This window comes from Dama dama, chromosome 14 (assembly GCF_033118175.1).
Source record: "Dama dama isolate Ldn47 chromosome 14, ASM3311817v1, whole genome shotgun sequence".
Lineage (NCBI taxonomy): Eukaryota > Metazoa > Chordata > Mammalia > Artiodactyla > Cervidae > Dama > Dama dama.
Genome location: NC_083694.1, coordinates 75,300,121 through 75,318,259, shown reverse-complemented (window position 1 = coordinate 75,318,259; position 18,139 = coordinate 75,300,121). Strand labels below are relative to the sequence as shown.

Here is an 18,139-nt window from a genome sequence, read left to right as displayed (position 1 = left end):
GTGGGCATTTCAGGGGGCAGCAATGTGCCAAAGTTCAAAGTTCAGAGCCAAGTGCAGGTAGTGGGGGGTGTGTGGGGGGTGATGCGTCCATGGGGCTCCAGGAGGAACCTGGAGTCGGGGGCGGCACTGGAAGCTAGTGAGGGATGATCGGAGGGGTGGGTTTGACCGGGATCCTCGTCCAGCAGGGAGCTCGTGGCGGGTTACTGGGAGGTACGTGCCCGCGGGTGGCCGGTGGAGGGGCCCGCGCTGGCTGCATTCTTGTCCTCAGTCAGCCTGGCGTAGGCTCGGCTCCGGCCAGGTCACGTGCTGTTTCACAGGCCTCGGTGAGCCTGAGAATTCCTCCACAACGGGGACGCTTTCTGCTGGTTGGCACACAGGTGGCTCAGCGTATCAAGAATAACCCATCCAGAAACTGGCATCTCAGATTCCCAGATACCCCTGTAACCCCACCATGGGGGGACCTGGGTCCCCTGTGTCCCTGAGTTTCGGTTGAGTCCTACAAGCGCTCTGACCTGCCTGTGATGGTCTTAAAGGTTTGGTCTGTGGCAGGCAGCTGCTGTTGACTGTCAGGAAGCCCGATTCACGAGAAAACACTAACGTAAATGTTGAGGAGTACCTCTTCACTTTCCTTGATGGTTAAGCCAGAAGTCCAGCGTCTCCACACGCTTGGACTTCACACGAAAGCTGCTGTCAGACGCCCACCCTGATGTGCCTTGGAGGCTTCTGTGCATGACCCTGGAGCAGGGTCCCTGCAGCCATCTCACAGACACCAGGTGGAACTCTTCACCTCGTCTGTGGGATGAATTCTAGGGCTGTGTTCAGGAATCTTGTGTGTGTCCCATCAGCCCCACAGCCACGCTGATCTACGAGTGGTTGTTGCCACTTGGGACAGACAGACGGGTTGGTTTGGCCCAGGGGACCGAGCCTTGTGTGTCTGCTCAGGCGACCAGTCGTGTCTGACTCTTTGTGACCCCATACACTGTAGCCCGCCAGGCCCCTCTGTCCATGGGATTCTCCAGGCAAGAGTACTGCAGTGGATTGCCATTCCCTTCTCCAGGGAATCTTCCCGACCTAGGGATCAAATGCAGGGCTCCTGCATTGCAGGAGGATTCTTAACCTTCTGATCCACCAGAGAAGCCCTTGAATACTGGAGTGGGCAGCCTATCCCTTCTCCAGGCGATCTTCCCAACCCAGGAATGGAACCAGGGTCTCCTGCCTTGCAGGCGGATTCTTAGCCAGTAAGGTCAGTCATCCTGTACGGGGAGGGGATGGGGCAGAGAGGGAGGCGTCAGCCTGCTCCCCGGGGCCCCTACCTCTGCTCCTTACCCAGGTCAGCCCCAGCGCCTTGGCTCTCTTGCTTCCTTGGGTCCATTCTTACCCTGAAGCCCCCACTGCGGGTGTTCAGCCTGGCCTGTGCCCCCGGGCAGCTCAGTGCTTCTCCCAAGACTGAGCAAGACGCCTCGGGCTCCCGGTCTGCACCCGCGTCTCCCAGCCCTCCAGGGTGCTGTTAGCCCTTGGCGTTAATCCTGGGCCACCTTCCTGTTTGTTCTCCCTCTGCCCGCCCCGGCAAATCCTCCCCGACTGCTTCAGGAAAAGCCAGGCCATTAGGCGTGGTCTCGCTGCTTCCTAACCCCCACCCGCAAAGTCTCCTTCCTGCTTATCTCGACTGCTTTGCTTTGATCCTGGAGATGGCGTGTCCCTCCTGTTCAAAGCCAGCCCAGCGGTCCCCTGGGACTTCCATCACCTCCACGCTAGTCCCGCTTCCAGTCCCTTCCAGACTATCAGCTCGCTCAGTCTCCTGCCTGAAAGACCCGTCCGCGGGCTCCGTGCTCACCTCTGGCCCCGGGGGTCCCCTCTCCTTCCCTGCAGGACCCCGGGCGTGTCCCGGCTCAGCGCTCTGGCCCCCCGCTGCTCTGTGAGGGGTCCTCCTCCCCAGTACTGCAGTTTTCCGGGTGGTCCTGCTGAGCCCGCTCAGCTCCATCTACAGTTTAACGTCTGAGTTCTCTCCCTGAGACTGTTCTCGCCTGTGGTTTCGTGGTGTTAATTCTAGAATGCCTGTTTCTAGCCCAGACTTGACCCCCACCTCCAGACCATCTGCCTGGCTTTTAGCTGGACCCTCCCTTCGGGGACCACAGAGACTGTCAAAATCGGCACGTCTGGAAAGTAAACTCATCCTCTCCCGGAAACGGGCTGCCTTTTGGTTCCTTCATCTGGGCGCGTGGTGCTCCCACTGGCCGAGATGCTCAGGCCAGAAACCCGCCACACTTCGCAGCCCGTGGGATCCCAGTTCCCCGACAGGCAACCTTCCTGGGGCCTGAATTCTTCACTGAGGCCCTTGTCCGCCTGCCTCTCTGGCCTTTGACCCCAGGTGGATTGGTGGGAGTTGCTGGTGGGGCCCCTGAGGCCCTGGGAGGGGTGTCGATGGCCCCCAGACACGTGCTCACAGGGGGTGGGGGTGCCTGCCGTAGGGGCCCTGTGTCCCCCGCAGGAGACGCTGGCAGGAGCTGCCGCCTCCCCCAGGCTCCCCAGGGCCACTGCCCTGTCCAGGAGGGCTGGAGAGTGGGCAGAAACGGATGCCCAGGTCTGGCTTCTCTGCCCATCCCTGAGGAGCTTTTCTCCGGTGCCAGGGAGCTGGCAGGGTGGGCGGGCGGAGCCGGCCTGGAAGCAGGATGGATCTGGCTTCCTGACCCCGCTCAGCCATTCCACTCCTTCACGTCTGAGCCCATCTCCTCCATAGTATCCCGCGGCCTGCGGCCTCGTCAGATGAGGGGCAAGGATGAAAACCCCCAGAAGGCCGGTCTGCCATCTAGTAACGCAGGCAGGGCGTTAGAAGTGGGTGCAGACCGCAGCTCTGCCTCTCTCTCCACGGCTGTGTAAGGAACACTTTGCGTGTAAAATGCCTGGAACCACCCTGCACTCGGCGTCACTAAGACAGCACTCCGCCCGCCCAGCCAGAGGGCCGTCCTCGCCGAGAGCTCGGGGCCTAGGACGCCAGGGGCCCTGGCCCCTCGCTGGCCCCCCTGAGGGAGCTCTGCACTTCCTGGGGGCTGGGCCGCTGCGGCCCCCAGCTGGGTGTGGAGCAAGTGGCTGGAGGCGGGCTGACCCTAGGGACTCCTGCATCCGGCGGCACCGTGGGTGAGGCTCCCCCGGGCGTCAGGAGCCTGGCCCGGCCCGCCGCCCCTTGCCGTGTGACCGGCGCAGACGCGCAGACTCCAGCTGGTGCCCGGGAGAGCACTTGCTACTCTAGCGGTTGTGTGGTCATGCTAATAAACTAGGTCGAAACGTCGCTAGCACAAACGGCGTGACTGTGTGAATGTCAGTGTGAAGGGGGCAGGTGGGCACGTGCAAGGGGAGCATCAGGTGCTCAGATTCCGGAAGGAGCAACATGCAGCCCTGCCGCTCGGGACCCCCGCCCCTGAAGTTGGCTTGCAGGCCGCCGTTGGCCCTGACGCCTCCTCACTGCCGCCTCCCCGTCGGCCTAGTGGGTGACAGGGCACCAGGAGGCTCTCGGCCTGCTCTGCTGGCTGGGCACGGTGTCGATGGCCCCCAGACACGTGCTCACGGGGTGGGGGTGCCTGCCGTAGGGGCCCTGCGTCCCCGCAGGAGATGCTGGCAGGAGCTGCCGCCTCCCCCAGGCTCCCCAGGACCACTGGCCTGTCCAGGAGGGCTGGAGAGTGGGCAGAAACGGATGCCCTGGCAGAAACGTCAGTCTCCGCACGGACCCTGACGCGGAAACCCCGGACTTCCCCAGTCGGGAGAGGATTTGTCGTGCAGCGGCCAGGTCTGGCGGCACCGGGCCAGACTGCCTGGGTCCGGGGCCAGCGCCGACCCTCCCAGCTGCGTGGCCTGGGGAAGATCTGTGCCTCCGTCTCCTCAGCTGGGAGAACGGGAAGAGGAAGTCATGCCACAGACGAGCGTGTAAGTGCCAGGTGGCTGTGATTTGTGTCTACATCAAATGTGAGATGTGTCTCCCCACTGTGCTCCAGGGGGGCTGCAGGCCCGTCCACAAGGGAGCAGCTTGGGGCTCCGCCTGGGGCGAGGTGACAGGAGGGGCCGGAACACGGGGCTCCCTTCCCCCCGTCTCCCCCAGCGCAGTGGGTTTCATGTTAGGGCTGGGCGCCCAGGCCCAAAGCCATACCAGCCTGGCCTAGGCCACATCTGTCCGCTCTGGGTGCCAGCTTCCTCCACTGACCACCAAGGAGGGCGGCCTGGGTGGCCTCCAAGAGCCCCGCCGGCTTGGTGGCCACGAGTCCTGGCGGGTTGCCCGGCGGCCCCCAGCCCTGGAGCCACCTCCCTGGAGGGGCCACTGTTCTGGCTCCCAGTCAGCCCCAGGGGTGCCCAGTGACCGCCCACCCAAACTGGTCTCACTGCAGTCCGCCCGGAGACAGGGCCGTCTTCCCCTAAGCACGAGCACTTCCCCGCGGGAGCCCCTGCGTCTCCCCGAGCCCCAGGCCACGTCCTCCTGCCGCACAGGTGCCCGGTGAGAGGCTCTCCGGCCACGGGCCGGCTGTGTTGGCCCTCCCTCGGCCCCGGGCGGGCAGCCCTGGAGGACAGCATCCCCACCGCCCTGGGCTCCGGCCGGGGCTGCGTGTGTGTCCCTGGGACGTGGGAGCCAATCATTGAAGGCGGGGCGGTCCCCTCTCCCCCCACCCGGGGCCCATCCCAGATCAGAGGCGCCCCCAGCCCGCCCCCCGCCCTCCCCTTCTGGGTGTGTCGCCGTTTGAAGCTTAATCGGGTAGAGTGTACCTGGCTCCCGACGGCAGGAAGCCAGCCAGAGGCGGCCAAGGACGCAGCAGGGGACGGCGAGCCCTCCCGGAGAACCGGTCCCCGTTCCGCAGCGGAGCCCCCGTGCGGGGAGCAGCCCAGAGGGAACGGCCTCCTGACGCGTGGCGGGGGGCGCTCAGCCACTTGCAGGGGGGAGGGGGGAGGCCAGCACCTGCGCTAGGGGCAGCAGACGGGCCAGCCGTGCGGCCTGGGGCATCGCCGCCAGCGGGGTCCATCCGTGGGCTCACCCTCGGGGCCACTGCCCGCCGCCTGCCAGTCCCCGGAGACTGAAGTGTGGGCCTTCTGGGTGGAGATCGTCCCGGGAGGCGTCCTGAAAAGGAGCTGCAGGTGAGGGGTGATGGCTGGGGGAGGCTGGGCCCGGGGCTGACTTGGGAGTGGGCCCGGGGCTGCAGACAGCTGTGCAGTAGGCTGACGGGGTCTCATTCACGGCCCTGTCTCTTACGGGCTGAGGGACCACAGGCCGCTGGCTGGGCTGGCTTCCCCCATCACCTGTTAAATGGTACCTGCCTCGTCACATGGCAGTGAGGGTCAGACGAACCAAGAGGTCACACTCGTGTCCAGCACAGAACAAGGGCTAGAGAAGTGCTTCTGTTGCTTTTTCAATCCTGCCATTCATGCAAGCGTGGGCTTGCTTAAGCTCATGGAAGCTGTCCGAGCCTCGGTTTCCCCATCTGCAAAATGGGAATGAAAAGTCACCTCCAGGGGGTTAAATAGTTTCAAGCACAAGGCAGGTGCCCTGTGAGGGCTCCCTGTCAAGTCAGCTGAGGTCTGTCCCCGTTCAACCCCCACATTCCCTGCATTCTCACCCCGCTACCAAAGGAAGCCTCTGCATAGAAGTTGCACATGTTCAGCCCAGGGCCTCTGCAGAGCTGCTCTGCACGGATATTAGACGGCAGAGGTGGCCTGTGAGAGCACCTGCTTCCCAGTGGCGCCCTCCGATCAGGCTGGGGCCCTCACGTGTGACCACACACATGGGCACCCCTGGGAACCAGGAGAGGGGCCCGCCCTGCAGGAGGCGGCTGGGACGCGGCAGGCACCGGCCTTCTCCTGGGGGAGCGAGGCACACAGGTGGTGGGGGAACAGCAGGCCAGAGACCTCCCAGGGAGTGTCCCCAGAGGCACAGGCCTGAGGACTCGGGGAGAAGGAGAAAGCAGAGGGCAGGAGACGGCAGGGGCGTTGTGGACACGGAGAGACCAGACTGTCTGCAGGGGGGATGGGTGGCTGGGAGTCGGGGGTGCCCCAGGAGGGGAGCTGCCCAGCTGAGAGGGGAGATGGGGAGGAGAAGGGGGCCACGGGGCTGAGGGCCGGGCTGGGGGCGTGGGGTAGGGCAGCAGACACAAGGGCCTGCGGTCCAAGGGAGCAGTGGTTAAAGCGACCTCTGGAAGAGGGAGCTGAGTGCAGAGGAGTGTGTCCGGGTGGGCGTGCGGGCAGGCGGCGGCCGGGATGCTTCCTTGCAGGGTCCCCCAGGGCGGTGCCGCCCCACAGTGAGGGCCCGGCCGGCCCCAGGGCCTGGCTGGGAGGTGGTCGTAGAGGAGGTGGTCGTAGAGGCCGTGGTTGTAACCGCATTTCGGCCAGGCGCAGAGAGCTCCGACTCTCTCTAAAACGTGGAAACTTCGTGAGCGAGACAGACGGGAGGGTCCTGGGGCATCCTGAACCCACAGGGGAGGGACCCGGGGGCACCTGCCAGCCCACGTCCTTCCAGGGACTCGGGGTGAGGATCCTCCCTCGTAGGGACGTGCAGATGGCCCTGGGGGACGCACGTGTGAGCAGGGGAGTGCACTTCTCCCTGCAGACCCAGGCCACGGATCTGTGTCCCCGACGACCCGCGGCCCGGTGTTACCTCCCGCTGACAGATAGCCCGGATCCATGCAGGGGGGGCTCGGGAAACGAACTTCTATTCTGTGGCCCCCGAAGGTTTTTTCCCATGAGACCCCAGCCACCTAGAAGGGAGGCTCCCTTGGGCGGTGAAGGGAGCGGAACTTCCTCCTCCATCCCCAAGCCGGGGCCTTGGGTACCTGGGGGTCGGCGCAGGGCCGGGGCAGCAGCCCTGGTGGGAGACGGGCATGCCGCTGGCCTGGCAAGCAGCCCGCGGGGCTGGAGGCTTCTGTGCTGTCCCCCTCGCAGGGGGGACTGGTTGCCGGGTCACACAGCAGCCCCTGCAGAGTCGCCTACTTTAGGCTCACGGTGCCTTTACAGTCCCTGGAGGGTGATTTCCCTTCCTCTGTCTTCTCCCTGGTATCAGCCCTGACCAATCCCAAGTGCTCTGAACCCCCTGGAGGGCGAGTCCTGTGCTGGCAGCGACCGGAGGGCCCTGCGGGACGTGCCTGGGGCAGCAGTGTGCATCCCTCCAGCCGGCTAGGCCCCCGGCGCCCGCTGACCTTGTAGCTAGGGTCCCGCCTTTGCTTCCCTCCCCCAGCCCCCCACCTGCACCCCCAGCCCCATCCACTCCCACGAGCCTTTGGCGTCTCTGAGCTTTTGCTACCCGCACCTCTCTGGAGTCTGCTGAGGGCCCGCTTTAGCTTGGTGAGGCCTGTCACATTGGCGCTGGGGGGCTCTGGGCTAAGCGTCCAGATGTCCCAGCTCCTCCCCACCCCACTGTGTGCCGCTTACAGCGGGGGCGGGGGGCTGCAGCACACCCTCCTGAGCCGCCTTCGCTCCGAGTCTCGGGCTTCCCCTCTCCTCGGGCTGCTAAGGAACACGCATTCCTGGCAGCCTGAGGACGCCTGGCCAGCCCAAGGTGTACGCCAGCCTCTCTCGAATGCCACGTTCCAAATGCATCAGCTGTGTGACCCTGGGAAAGTCACTTCAGCTCTCTGTGCCTCAGCTCTCCTATCTGTAAAGCAAGTGTGACGATCATCCCTACTTGGAGGATTCAGTGACTGTGCATGCATGTGTGAGCGTGTGCATGCGTGTGCGAGCATGTGCAGGCGTGTGCGGGCGTGTTCATGCCCAGGCGTCACTGAGGAGAGCGCCTCCTGCCGAGGACACCGCCCTGTGTCTTCACTTGCTCCTCACCTCCTTCGGCTCTTGCCTCTCAGACGCCTGTAGCGAGCAGTGTTTACCCAGGAGCCCCAGGCCTGGGGGTGGATCTCCGCTCTGCGCTCTGCCAGCCGTGTGACCCTGGGCAGCTCTGTGACCTCCTTGGGCCTCCGCGTCCTCATCGGTAGCAAGGGGCCGCGGGCCCCCCAGGGCTGTGGGGAGCACGCTCAGAGCGGAAGTGAGGTGCTAGGCGCCGCCCTGCCTCACCCACCCCCCCCACGCCGGGCACAGCAGTCCAGGTGGTCCCCTGTGAGTGTCCCAGAAGGGGGTCAGGGGAGGTTTGGAGGGTGGATCCACCCAGCGGGAGGGTGCTCACCGGGTGCGTTCAGCTTCTTCAGAGACTTGTGTGAACGCAGTTACCCCAGTCCTTCAGAGACCTGAGGAAAGGGCTGGGCCCTCGTGTACGGAGTCTCCCCTCTGGACGATCCCCAGGACAGACGAGGCTCTGGGAGCCGCTGGACGCTGTCCGTGCTGGGCGGGGGGCGGCACCTGCTGCCTCAGGCCCGTCAGAGCCACACTGGAGGATCTAAGGGCTCCGGGGGTCCTCCCAGGGCCCGGCTGGCCGTGCTGGCAGTGCCAGCTGCCGGGGATCCCTGGCACGGTGCTCACGTACGGCTGAGGCGTCCGTGCCCCCATTCTGCGGGCGTGCAGACTGAGGCCTGTGCAGTGGCATCTTCACAGTCAGGCAGAGCCCAGGACCCAGGCTGGGAGGTCCGGCCTGCAGCCCCGCCTTCCCCTTGTGGGGCTGCCACTCGCCCGGGGCTCCTGGGCCATGAGCCGTTCCTGGGAGCCCAATAGTCCTCCTGGGGGCTGGGGGCAGCCACCTCCAAAATCACCCCTCCGTGACTTCCCATCGTCATAAATGCTGGGTACAGTCAGGGAGTTAGGAAGGATGAGCCCCTCTGCCAACGCTGGCCCCCAGGAAATCCTGTAAAGATGAGGACTCTTCCCCCAAGAGTGGGGCGCCCCTGCCTGGCTAGGAAGGTCCTCATGGCTCAGCCTGGACACAGTCTGGTGAGCCGACCCCCGCCTTGGGACCCGGGCGCTCCCGCAGCCCCCCTGAGCCGCAGCTCCTCCTCTGTAACAGGCTGAGGGCTCCGGGGCACAGACAGCCGGGCGCCCACCAGTCTGGCCTTGGAAGGGCCCTGCCCACGGCCTTCCTTCTGCGCTCCCCTCCCCCTTCCAGAGTCCCGGCAGGAAGCCCACTCAGGGCTCTGCAAGGCTCCTCTCCAGAAGTGGCTGCAGGCGGCAGCCTGGGGAAAACCGTGATGAGGAGGATGGCGTGGGGGGCTCACAAACAGCACGGCCTCGTTTGTTCATCACATGCCAGTGGGGCACAGGGGCTCAAACCAGGCACCCAAACCCTGCGGCTGCCCAGAGAACGGGGCGTCACTGTCTAGCCTCGAGGGCACTCATGGGCTCATGGTCGCCGGGCCTGATGCCCCTTCTCCTTGGTCAGATCCAGAGTATTTTAGAGATTCTGAAATGATCATTGTTGAGTTGAGCGTGTTGAATATAGATGGGGGGAGAGTGAGGCTATCCTCCTAGAAATAATCACCGGCTATCAGACAAACTCCCAAGGGAGATTGTGACATTTCTTATTTAAAAAAAGAAAAATCATTTGCTTATGCTGGAAATTTTAAGGTGAAATTCCCTGAAATGTATTCTACCCAATGTTGGGAGGCTTGAGAGGCCCACTGGCTTCTGGGTTAAAGGCAAGCAGTTCTCCACTGCAGGGTGTTGTCTGGGATGCGTCTCCAGGACAGGATGAAGGGGCTCGTTTCTCGAAGTGTCTGACCACGGAGCACTCTGGGGAGAGCTCTCAGCAAACACCTTCCCTGGAGGTGAAGGCCACGCGTGCTGTCACTCCCTTACAGGAAAGCAAGAGCGTAGGGCTGGGGGAAGGGGGCCGGGGGGCCAGGTGACAGTGGACACCTCGGAGCAGGAGGATCCGGGTGGGCAGGCCGTGCTCCGGAATCATCAATGAGAAGCTGAGATGATGCACTGTTGGGGTGGGGTGGGGGTGTGGGCAGTGAGAGCCTCCGGCAGGATGCGGACAAGGAGCTAACAGTGGGGCGGAGGGGTGGGGGGAGCAAATGCACCTGATGCAGAATTACGAGCAGCGAGGATGAGGGAAGGGAGCCCAGGAGACCCCGCTGGCAGCTGCCTGACCAGCGCCCAGGGCAAGGAGCCCAGCCTGCGAGGAGCCAGGTCTCTACAAGGGTGGAGAGTGTTACTTCAAGGCCTCCCTTCACTAGCCACTAGTGCCTCGTGGGCGGGGACAGCCCCCCAGGCACTATTTCAGAAGCACACTTTTAGCTAGTAAGTTGGTTCATACTGACACAATCTGCTGTTTTTTTGTTCAAACTCCAAAATATGTTTAATGATACATCTTTTCTGTATCTGTATATGACGAACGGTTAACTGATGTGAGCTGATCCACCCGCTCTGGGAGAAAAGTAGTCGATGTTAATGGAAAATCTCATGGCTCTTTTTGGGGATCCTCCCTTAAGCTGAAGTTTCCAAAAGCCCTGGGGACTCAGGTTCCGGGCGGGAGTCGCAGTGGATTCCCGACCTTGAATTTCAGCAAACTGCAGCTGCTATTGCTCCTCACCGCCACGCGGTGTCGCTGTCGACAATGGTTCCGCCCAGTCAGGGCGCAGAGGCCACGGACTGGTCCCCAGCCGCTGGTCAGATCCGGCTGGGGTTCTGCCAATGGAGGAGGAGCCCGGTTCTGGAGTTCTTAAGCTCAGGCAGGGGCCTCCTCGCCGGGCCCCCAGGGGTAGGGCTCCAGGTGCTTGACTGTCTACCTGGTCCTCTCCTCCCGCGGCCATCCTCCTTAGAGCACCTTCGAGGGGCATCATCTTCCCAGGACCACCAGCTGGCCTCTGGCTCCACTCTGGCCTGGCAGGAGCTCGGACAGCGCCCTCATCTGAACCTGCAGCAGAACAGCCCCTCCAACAGGAAGCATAGATTAGTAAGAGGTCAGCGCTGCTCTTTTGAACTTTTGATTCAAATAGGAAACTCTAGGAGAAAGAGAGGGGGAGCTGGGGTGTGTGAAGATGGACAGGAATGATAGTTCATGAGATCACTAACTGTGGAACCTTGGGTAAGTAACTTCACCTGCATGAGCCTCAGCTTTCTCACCTCTAAACCAGATGAAAGGAGCATCCCTGGTAGCTCAGTCAGTAAAGAATCTTCCTGCAATGCAGGAGCCCTGAGGTCCATCCCTGGGTGGGGAAGATCCCCTGGAGAAGGGATGGCAACCACTCCAGTATTCTTGCCTGGAGAATCCCACGGACAGAAGAGCCTGGAAGGCTACGGTCCATGGGGTCACAAGAGTAGGACACACGACTTAGCAACTAAACCACCACCAGCTCACAAGAATGGTGTGGGAATAAATGTGATGTTTCACTTGAAGCACTTGGCACGAAGCCATGCACATCAAGGGTAATAAATGACAACTGTTAGTGTTACTATTTCACTAAGCGTTTTGTGCCTGGCTCCATCCCAGTTCCCAGGGCAGTCCCACGCACAGACGCCCTCTTGAGGATAACCTACACCCTACATCCTTCTGCTCCTCACCAGGGTAGAGCGTTCCACAGAGGAAAACACGGATCACAGTTCACCTGCAGCCACGGCCTCACCTGAGCCCACTGCCACCTTATCAGTCCGTCAGGTCAGCCTCTCAGTCGCATCCGACTCTTTGCGACCCCATGGGCTGCAGCACGCCAGGCCTCCCTGTCCATCACCACCTCCCAGAGCTTACTCAAACCCATGTCCATTGAGTTGGTGATGCCATCCAACCATCTCACGCTCTATCGTCCCCTTCTCCTCCCGCCCTCAATCTTTCCCAGCATCAGGGTCTTTTCCAATGAGTCAGTTCTTTACATCAGGTGGCCAAAGTATTGGAGTTTCAGCTTCAGCATCAGTCCTTCCTAGGAACACCCAGGACTGATCTCCTTTAGGATGAACTGGTTGGATCTCCTTGCAGTCCAAGGGACTCTCAAGAGTCTTCTCCAACTCCACAGTTCAAAAGCATCAATTCTTTGGCACTCAGCTTTCTTTAGAGTCCAACTCTCACATCCATACATGACCACTGGAAAAACCATAGCCTTGACCAGATGGACCTTTGCTGGCAAAGTAATGTCTCTGCTTTTTAATATGCTGTCTAGGTTGGTCATAACTTTCCTTCCAAGGAGCAAGCGTCTTTTAATTTCACAGCTGCAATCACCGTCTGCAGTGATTTTGGAGCCCCCCAAAATAAAGTCAGCTACTGTTTCCACTGTTTCCCTATCTATTTGCCATGAAGTGATGGGACCAGATGCCATGGTCTTAGTTTTCTGAATGTTGAGCTTTAAGCCAACTTTTTCACTCTCCTCTTTCACTTTCGTCAAGAGGTTCTTTAGTTCTTCTTCACTTTCTGCATAAGGGTGATGTCATCTGCATATCTGAGGTTATTGATATTTCTCCTGGCAATCTTGATTCCAGCTTGGGCTTCTTCCATCCCAGTGTTTCTCATGAGGTACTCTGCATATAAGTTAAATAGGCAGGGTGACAATATACAGCCTTGACGTACTCCTTTTCCTATTTGGAACCAGTCTGTTGTTCCATGTCCAGTTCTAACTGTTGCTTCCTGACCTGCATACAGGTTTCTCAAGAGGCAGGTCAGGTGGTTTGGTATTCCCATCACTTTCAGAAATTTCCACAGTTTATTGTGATCCACACAGTCAAAGGCTTTGGCGTAGTCAATAAAGCAGAAATAGATGTTTTTCTGGAACTCTCTTGCTTTTTTGATGATCCAGCAGATGTTGGCAATTTGATCTCTGGTTCCTCTGCCTTTCCTAAAACCAGCTTGAACATCTGGAAGTTCATGGTTCACGTATTGCTGAAGCCTGGCTTGGAGAATTTTGAGCATTACTTTACTAGCATGTGAGATGAGTGCAATTGTGCGGTAGTTTGAGCATTCTTTGGCATTGCCTTTCTTTGGGATTGGAATAAAAACTGACCTTTTCCAGTCCTGTGGCCACTGCTAAGTTTTCCAAATTTGCTGACATATTGAGTGCAGCATTTTCACAGCATCATCTTTCAGGATTTGAAATAGCTCAACTGGAATTCCATCACCTCCACTAGCTTTGTTTGTAGTGATGCTTCCTAAGGCCCACTTGACTTTACATTCCAGGATGTCTGGCTCTAGGTGAGTGATCACACTATCGTGATTATCTGGGTCATGAAGATCTTTTTTGTACAGTTCTTCTGTGTATTCTTGCCACCTCTTCTTAATATCTTCTGCTTCTGTTAGGTCCCTACCATTTCTGTTCTTTATTGAGTCCATCTTTGCATGAAATGTTCCCTTGGTATCTCTAATTTTCTTGAAGAGATCTCTAGCCTTTCCCATTCTATTGTTTTCCTCTATTTCTTTGCATTGATTGCTGAGGAAGACTTTCTTATCTCTCCTAGCTATTCTTTCTCTTCTGCATTCAAATGGGTATATCTTTCCTATTCCTCTTTGCTTTTCGCTTCCCTTATTTTCACAGCTATTTGTAAGGCTTCCTCACACAGTCATTTTGCTTTTTTGCATTTCTTTTTCTTGGGTAATATCTTGATTCCTGTCTCCTGTACAATGTCATGAACCTCCATCCATAGTTCATCAGGGACTCTATCTATCAGATCTAGTCCCTAAAATCTATTTCTCACTTTCACTGTATAGTCATAAGGGATTTGATTTAGATCATACCTAAATGGTCTAGTGGTTTTCTCCACTTTCTTCAATTTCAGTCTGAATTTGGCAATAAGGAATTCATGATCTGAGCCACAGTCAGCTCCCAACTAATTGTCATTTATTTATTTATTTACAACTAATTGTCATTAGATGTAAATAAATGTCTGATCTCTATCAAATTATATTTAAATAAATTGAATATGAATAGGCAGGGATCACACGGGAGAGGACAGTCTGGATCTCATATTTTTATAAAACAAGAGGACTGAATGCAGATAATTTTGAGCACCCCTTCCATGCCCAGCTCTGGCAAGGGACTGAGGGGCACTGCCTAATAGTAAGAGCACGCCCTGCTCTCTGGCAGCTTACTGTCTGGCTAAAGACTCAGAACGCACAGCCTCGAACGCCCATGTCGAGGGCTGGAGAATCCAGGCAATCAGCACAGGCGGGACTGGGGAGGCAGAGGGGCCACGACCGGCCGGGTCTGTGTCAACCGAGGGGTGAGGTCAGGAGCATGCAGTGTCAGGGGAGACTGGTCCTGATGGAGCGAAGGGGCCATTTGGAAGAGATTGTCTGGAACCATCCCTTGAAGGAAACTTCCCTCGCAAGGGGGTCCCTTGGGGGCCATGGAGCGGGGAAGGGGTATGTGGTTTGTCCCGAAGCCTCATGCGCTCATTCGAGAGCAGGTGCTTAGGGGGCTGTTGACTCCCCAGAGCACCTCAGTGCAGAGGGCGGGGTAGCTGGGCCCAGCTTGGGAGCTGGAGGAGGAAGTGATGAGCAGGTGCAGGAGCCTCGCGAGGGTCTGAGCGCATCCCCCACTGGGGACAGAGTCGGCCCTCTGTCACACAGAAAGCCTGGCCCGGCTTCCGGCCCCCACTGCCCCATCACTGCCCATGGGGGTGGGAGGACCCTGAGGTCTCCGGTGGGGCGGGCATGATAGCAGAGCATGTGACGGGGCAGAGGGTACCGGCGGGGCATGCAGACACAGGGAGAGGGCGGGTCAGTGACAACAGAGTGGCAGCTGATAACCGTGGATGAGGGGGCTGGGGAGGGGGCGCATTTCTAAAGCAACAGCGCCCCGGAGTCTGGGAAAGGCTGTGTGTAACTTAGTCCCGCGACCAGCCCAGCTTCCTGCCTCATCCCCCCTGTCAGTTATTCAACAAGCACTTATCTGTGCAGACTGCCCTGGCAGGCTCTGTGCTCACGGAGGCAGGAGGGACAAACCCAGGAGGCCTGAGCCAGCACACGCCCCCTTCACCCCCTGCCCCCAGCTCCCCACTCCTCCCCCAGGCTGGGGGCCTCCGGGTGTGAGGCCCGGCAGGTGGGAGTGACCAGACCTGCCCCTCACTCTCAAGGGAGAGGACATCGCCAGGCACTTTTATAAGGCAGGCCCTGGAGGTGTCTTCAGGTGCATTTCTTTTCTTACTTGGTCCTCATACAGTATTATTCTGGGAAGGATGTTTTAATTCTCTCCCTACTGGAAACCGTGGCTCAGAGAGGTCACCCCAGCAAGAAGGGGTGAACGGGGGTCCAAACCCTGCTACACGTGTGTCTTCAGCAGCCTCTGCTCGTGATGCTTACAATCGCCTTGGAGGGTCGCGGGGGTGGGGGCCCCACAAAGGAGCCCACAAAGAAAGCCCTTTTCTAACTGACATGTCCACTCTCCTCTTTAGAGACGGTTCCCCGGGAGCCTCTGCGGCGTGGCGCACTCCAGGCAGCAGGCCAGGGTCCCCGAGGGCGGCGAGGACCAAGAGCGCAGCGCGGGGCCGCGGGAGCCACAGGGTTGAGCCCCTGCTAAGGCCCGCACCCTGCGCCGGATCCCGCCTCTGCGCGGCCGCCCAGTCCGCCGCAATGGTGCGCCTTAGGGGGACCTCGGAGCCTCCCCACAGAGCGGAAAAAAGCGCTGACCAGTCCGTGCGCCCCCAGCCGCGGCCGGCGATGTGACTCGCCCCGCGCGCAGGGCGCGCAGACCCCGAGCCGGGGCGACTCGGGGATCGCTTGGGTCCGGCTCCGAGCGGCACCATGAACGACGACTTCTGCCGAGCGCTGGCGGCTCGCCGGCCCGCGGCGGCCCCTGGGTGCCTACCGCTGGGCATCGGGCCCCCTCCGCGGCCGGCGACCCCGGCCGGCGCCGAGCCCCTGGGCGCAGTGCCCTTCCTGCTCTACCCGGGCGCCGCGGGGCCGCCCTACTGCGACGCCTACGCGGCCGCCTTCCCGGGCGCGCCCTTCCCCGGCGCCCTGGGCGCCTGCGACTACCCCTTCGAGCCCGCCTTCATCCAGAAGCGCAACGAGCGCGAGCGCCAGCGCGTCCGCTGCGTCAACGAGGGCTACGCGCGCCTCCGCGGCCACCTGCCCGGCGCCCTGGCCGAGAAGCGGCTCAGCAAGGTGGAGACCCTGCGCGCCGCCATCCGCTACATCAAGCACCTGCAGGAGCTGCTGAGCGCCGCCCCCGACGGCGCCGCGTCCCGCGAGCCCCGGGCGGCGCCCTCCCTGGCGCCCGACTCGGCCGAGCCCTCCTGCGGCTCCTCCTCGCCCTTCTTCGAGTCGGAAGAGTGCAGCCACTGAGCAGGCTGGGGCCGCCCGGGCTCAGGCGGCGCCGGGTCCCGGGGTCCCCGCCGTCCGGCGCTCCGGGGCCGCCGCATCCTCCCTGCGCCAGCGCCACCCCGGCCCCAGCCCTGACAGCCGGCGGACAAGGGGCACGAGAGAGGCCACCCCGGGGTCGGGCTCCCGCTCGGCCGGCCCCGCGCGGGAACATGTCTAAAAGCCCAGGTTCCGGTGTGTACCCAGCCATGGCGGCCCTGATCCGTACCCCCGGGCCACAGGCGCAGCCCAGAAGGCGAGCCTGCTTTGATGGGCGGGCCTTGCCTGGACTCTCCAGGAGACGGCCTCAGACACCAGCGTCTCTTTGGGAGCTTGCCAGCCCGCCTCCCAGGGACACCTAGAGGGTGAGCTGCAGGCCAGGCAGCTCGCACTCAGCCCCGGGGTGGCGAGGGGGGTGGTGGGGGGGGTGTAGAGCGTGTGGTCCATGCTGCTCTCTGACTTCCTTAATGGAGGACTCCCAGCCCCCAGCCCCCAGCCCCCAGTGTGGCCTTTTCCTTTTTTCCCAGGTGGGGAGAGGACTGCTTTTTCCCCTCATGCTGTACTCTGTGGGCATGCAGACCACGTGGGTGTGTAGCACCGTGTTTGCACCAAGGGGCTAAATAAAGATGCTGAGTTCTGTGGTTCCGGGTCATTGTCCACCCTCTTTTCCCTGGCGACCCAGTCTCCTTCCACTCAGAGCACTTGCCTCCGGGGTGTGTGGGGTGTTCTGCTCACTCATGCATTCAGCTGACGTTTATGGAGAACTCACTACCTTCCAGTAAACGGAGGGGACAGAGTCCTAGGGCAGACACCTGCCCCTTGCACAGTCGGGGCGGGTGGGGTGGGGTGGGGAATGGAGGTGTGCACGCCCAGGAGCCCCCACCCCGGGGCGTGGGGTGAGAGTGGAGGGTCTTGGCTGGACGGCTGCGGGCCAAGATGGCAGGAGGGCTGCGGACCCCTCCTGAGCCGGGCCACCCAGCACCTTTTCCGGACGGTGCCATGGGACAGGGAGGGGGGCTGATCCTGACACCCCGGAGCTGGTGTCAGCGGCCCCTCCGTGGGCCCAGTGAGGCTGGGGGCTCCCGATCACCTCCTGAACCCTCTGTCCGCTGCTCCAGCCTGGGCCCGTGTGTGACCCTCCCCCTGCCTCCTTGGGGACATACCGGGATGCCGCCGGCTGGGCCGGGGAGGGGTGACAGCTGCCTGGCTGCGGAGCCCAGGGCTGGCCAGCGGGGAGCCAGGGGAGGCTAATTTTACCCCTGGAGCAGCGAGAGTGATCCCGCCCCACCCGGCTGGCTCAGCAGGCCAGGCGCCCCAGCTCGGCCGCCCAGTCCCGGAGGCGGGGGCGCTGGGACGCGGGGAGGAGAGGGCAGCGGTGGGGGAGCAGGACAGGCCACGGGAGCCATGGAGCCGTCCCCGGCCCAGGATGAGGGCCTGCGGAGGAAGCAGGCCAAGAAGCCCGTCCCGGAGGTCCTGCCCAGGCCGCCCCGGGCCCTGTTCTGCTTGACCCTCCAGAACCCCGTGCGGAAAGCCTGCATCAGCATCGTGGAGTGGAAGTATCCTTCAGGGGCCGTGCGGAGGGGAACAGGGGGCTCACAGATCTCAGGCTCTGGGGGCCGGCACTGGGGCCCGGGGTGCAGCCGGGGGCCTTTGGGAAGGCAGCCCTGACGGAGGCCCAGGGGCTGGGGGTGAGGCGCAGGGCCCCGAGGCCGCCTCTGGAAGGTGCTGGAAGGTGTGGAGGCCCTGACATGGGAGGGGGTGGCGGGGGCCGGCGGGCTGGCTGGGAGGCTGGGGGTGGGCACCGAGCCCTATGCGGCCGCACACCCTGGGCACGGGGGCGGGAACCCCCCCTCACGCTGGCATCAGCTCCGGGAGGAAGAATGATGAAAATGCCTGTCTTGCTGGGGACGGGGGGCGGCGGGGGGGAATGGAGATGAGGACAGAGGGAAGGCCATTGTCATGGGGTTGCTGAGGGCGCTGGCTGGGAATATTTGGAATATTTCTGAGGGGTTT

The 18,139-nt window shown here is 61.4% G+C and overlaps 2 protein-coding genes across 2 annotated transcripts in view; both read left to right on the top strand.

The window, feature by feature from the left end:
• Positions 1-15,568: 15,568 nt before the first annotated feature.
• On the top strand, positions 15,569-16,111 carry ASCL5 (achaete-scute family bHLH transcription factor 5). Its single transcript, XM_061161295.1, has one exon. The coding sequence runs from the start codon at positions 15,569-15,571 to the stop codon at positions 16,109-16,111; it is 543 nt and encodes a 180-aa protein (XP_061017278.1).
• A 1,419-nt stretch (positions 16,112-17,530) lies between these two features.
• CACNA1S (calcium voltage-gated channel subunit alpha1 S) overlaps positions 17,531-18,139 on the top strand; it is a 56,388-nt gene continuing 55,779 nt past the window's right edge. Inside the window, exon 1 of the mRNA XM_061159814.1 lies at positions 17,531-17,682. Within this exon, the coding sequence (XP_061015797.1) occupies positions 17,531-17,682 (152 nt within the window). The remainder of the gene's footprint in view (positions 17,683-18,139) is intronic.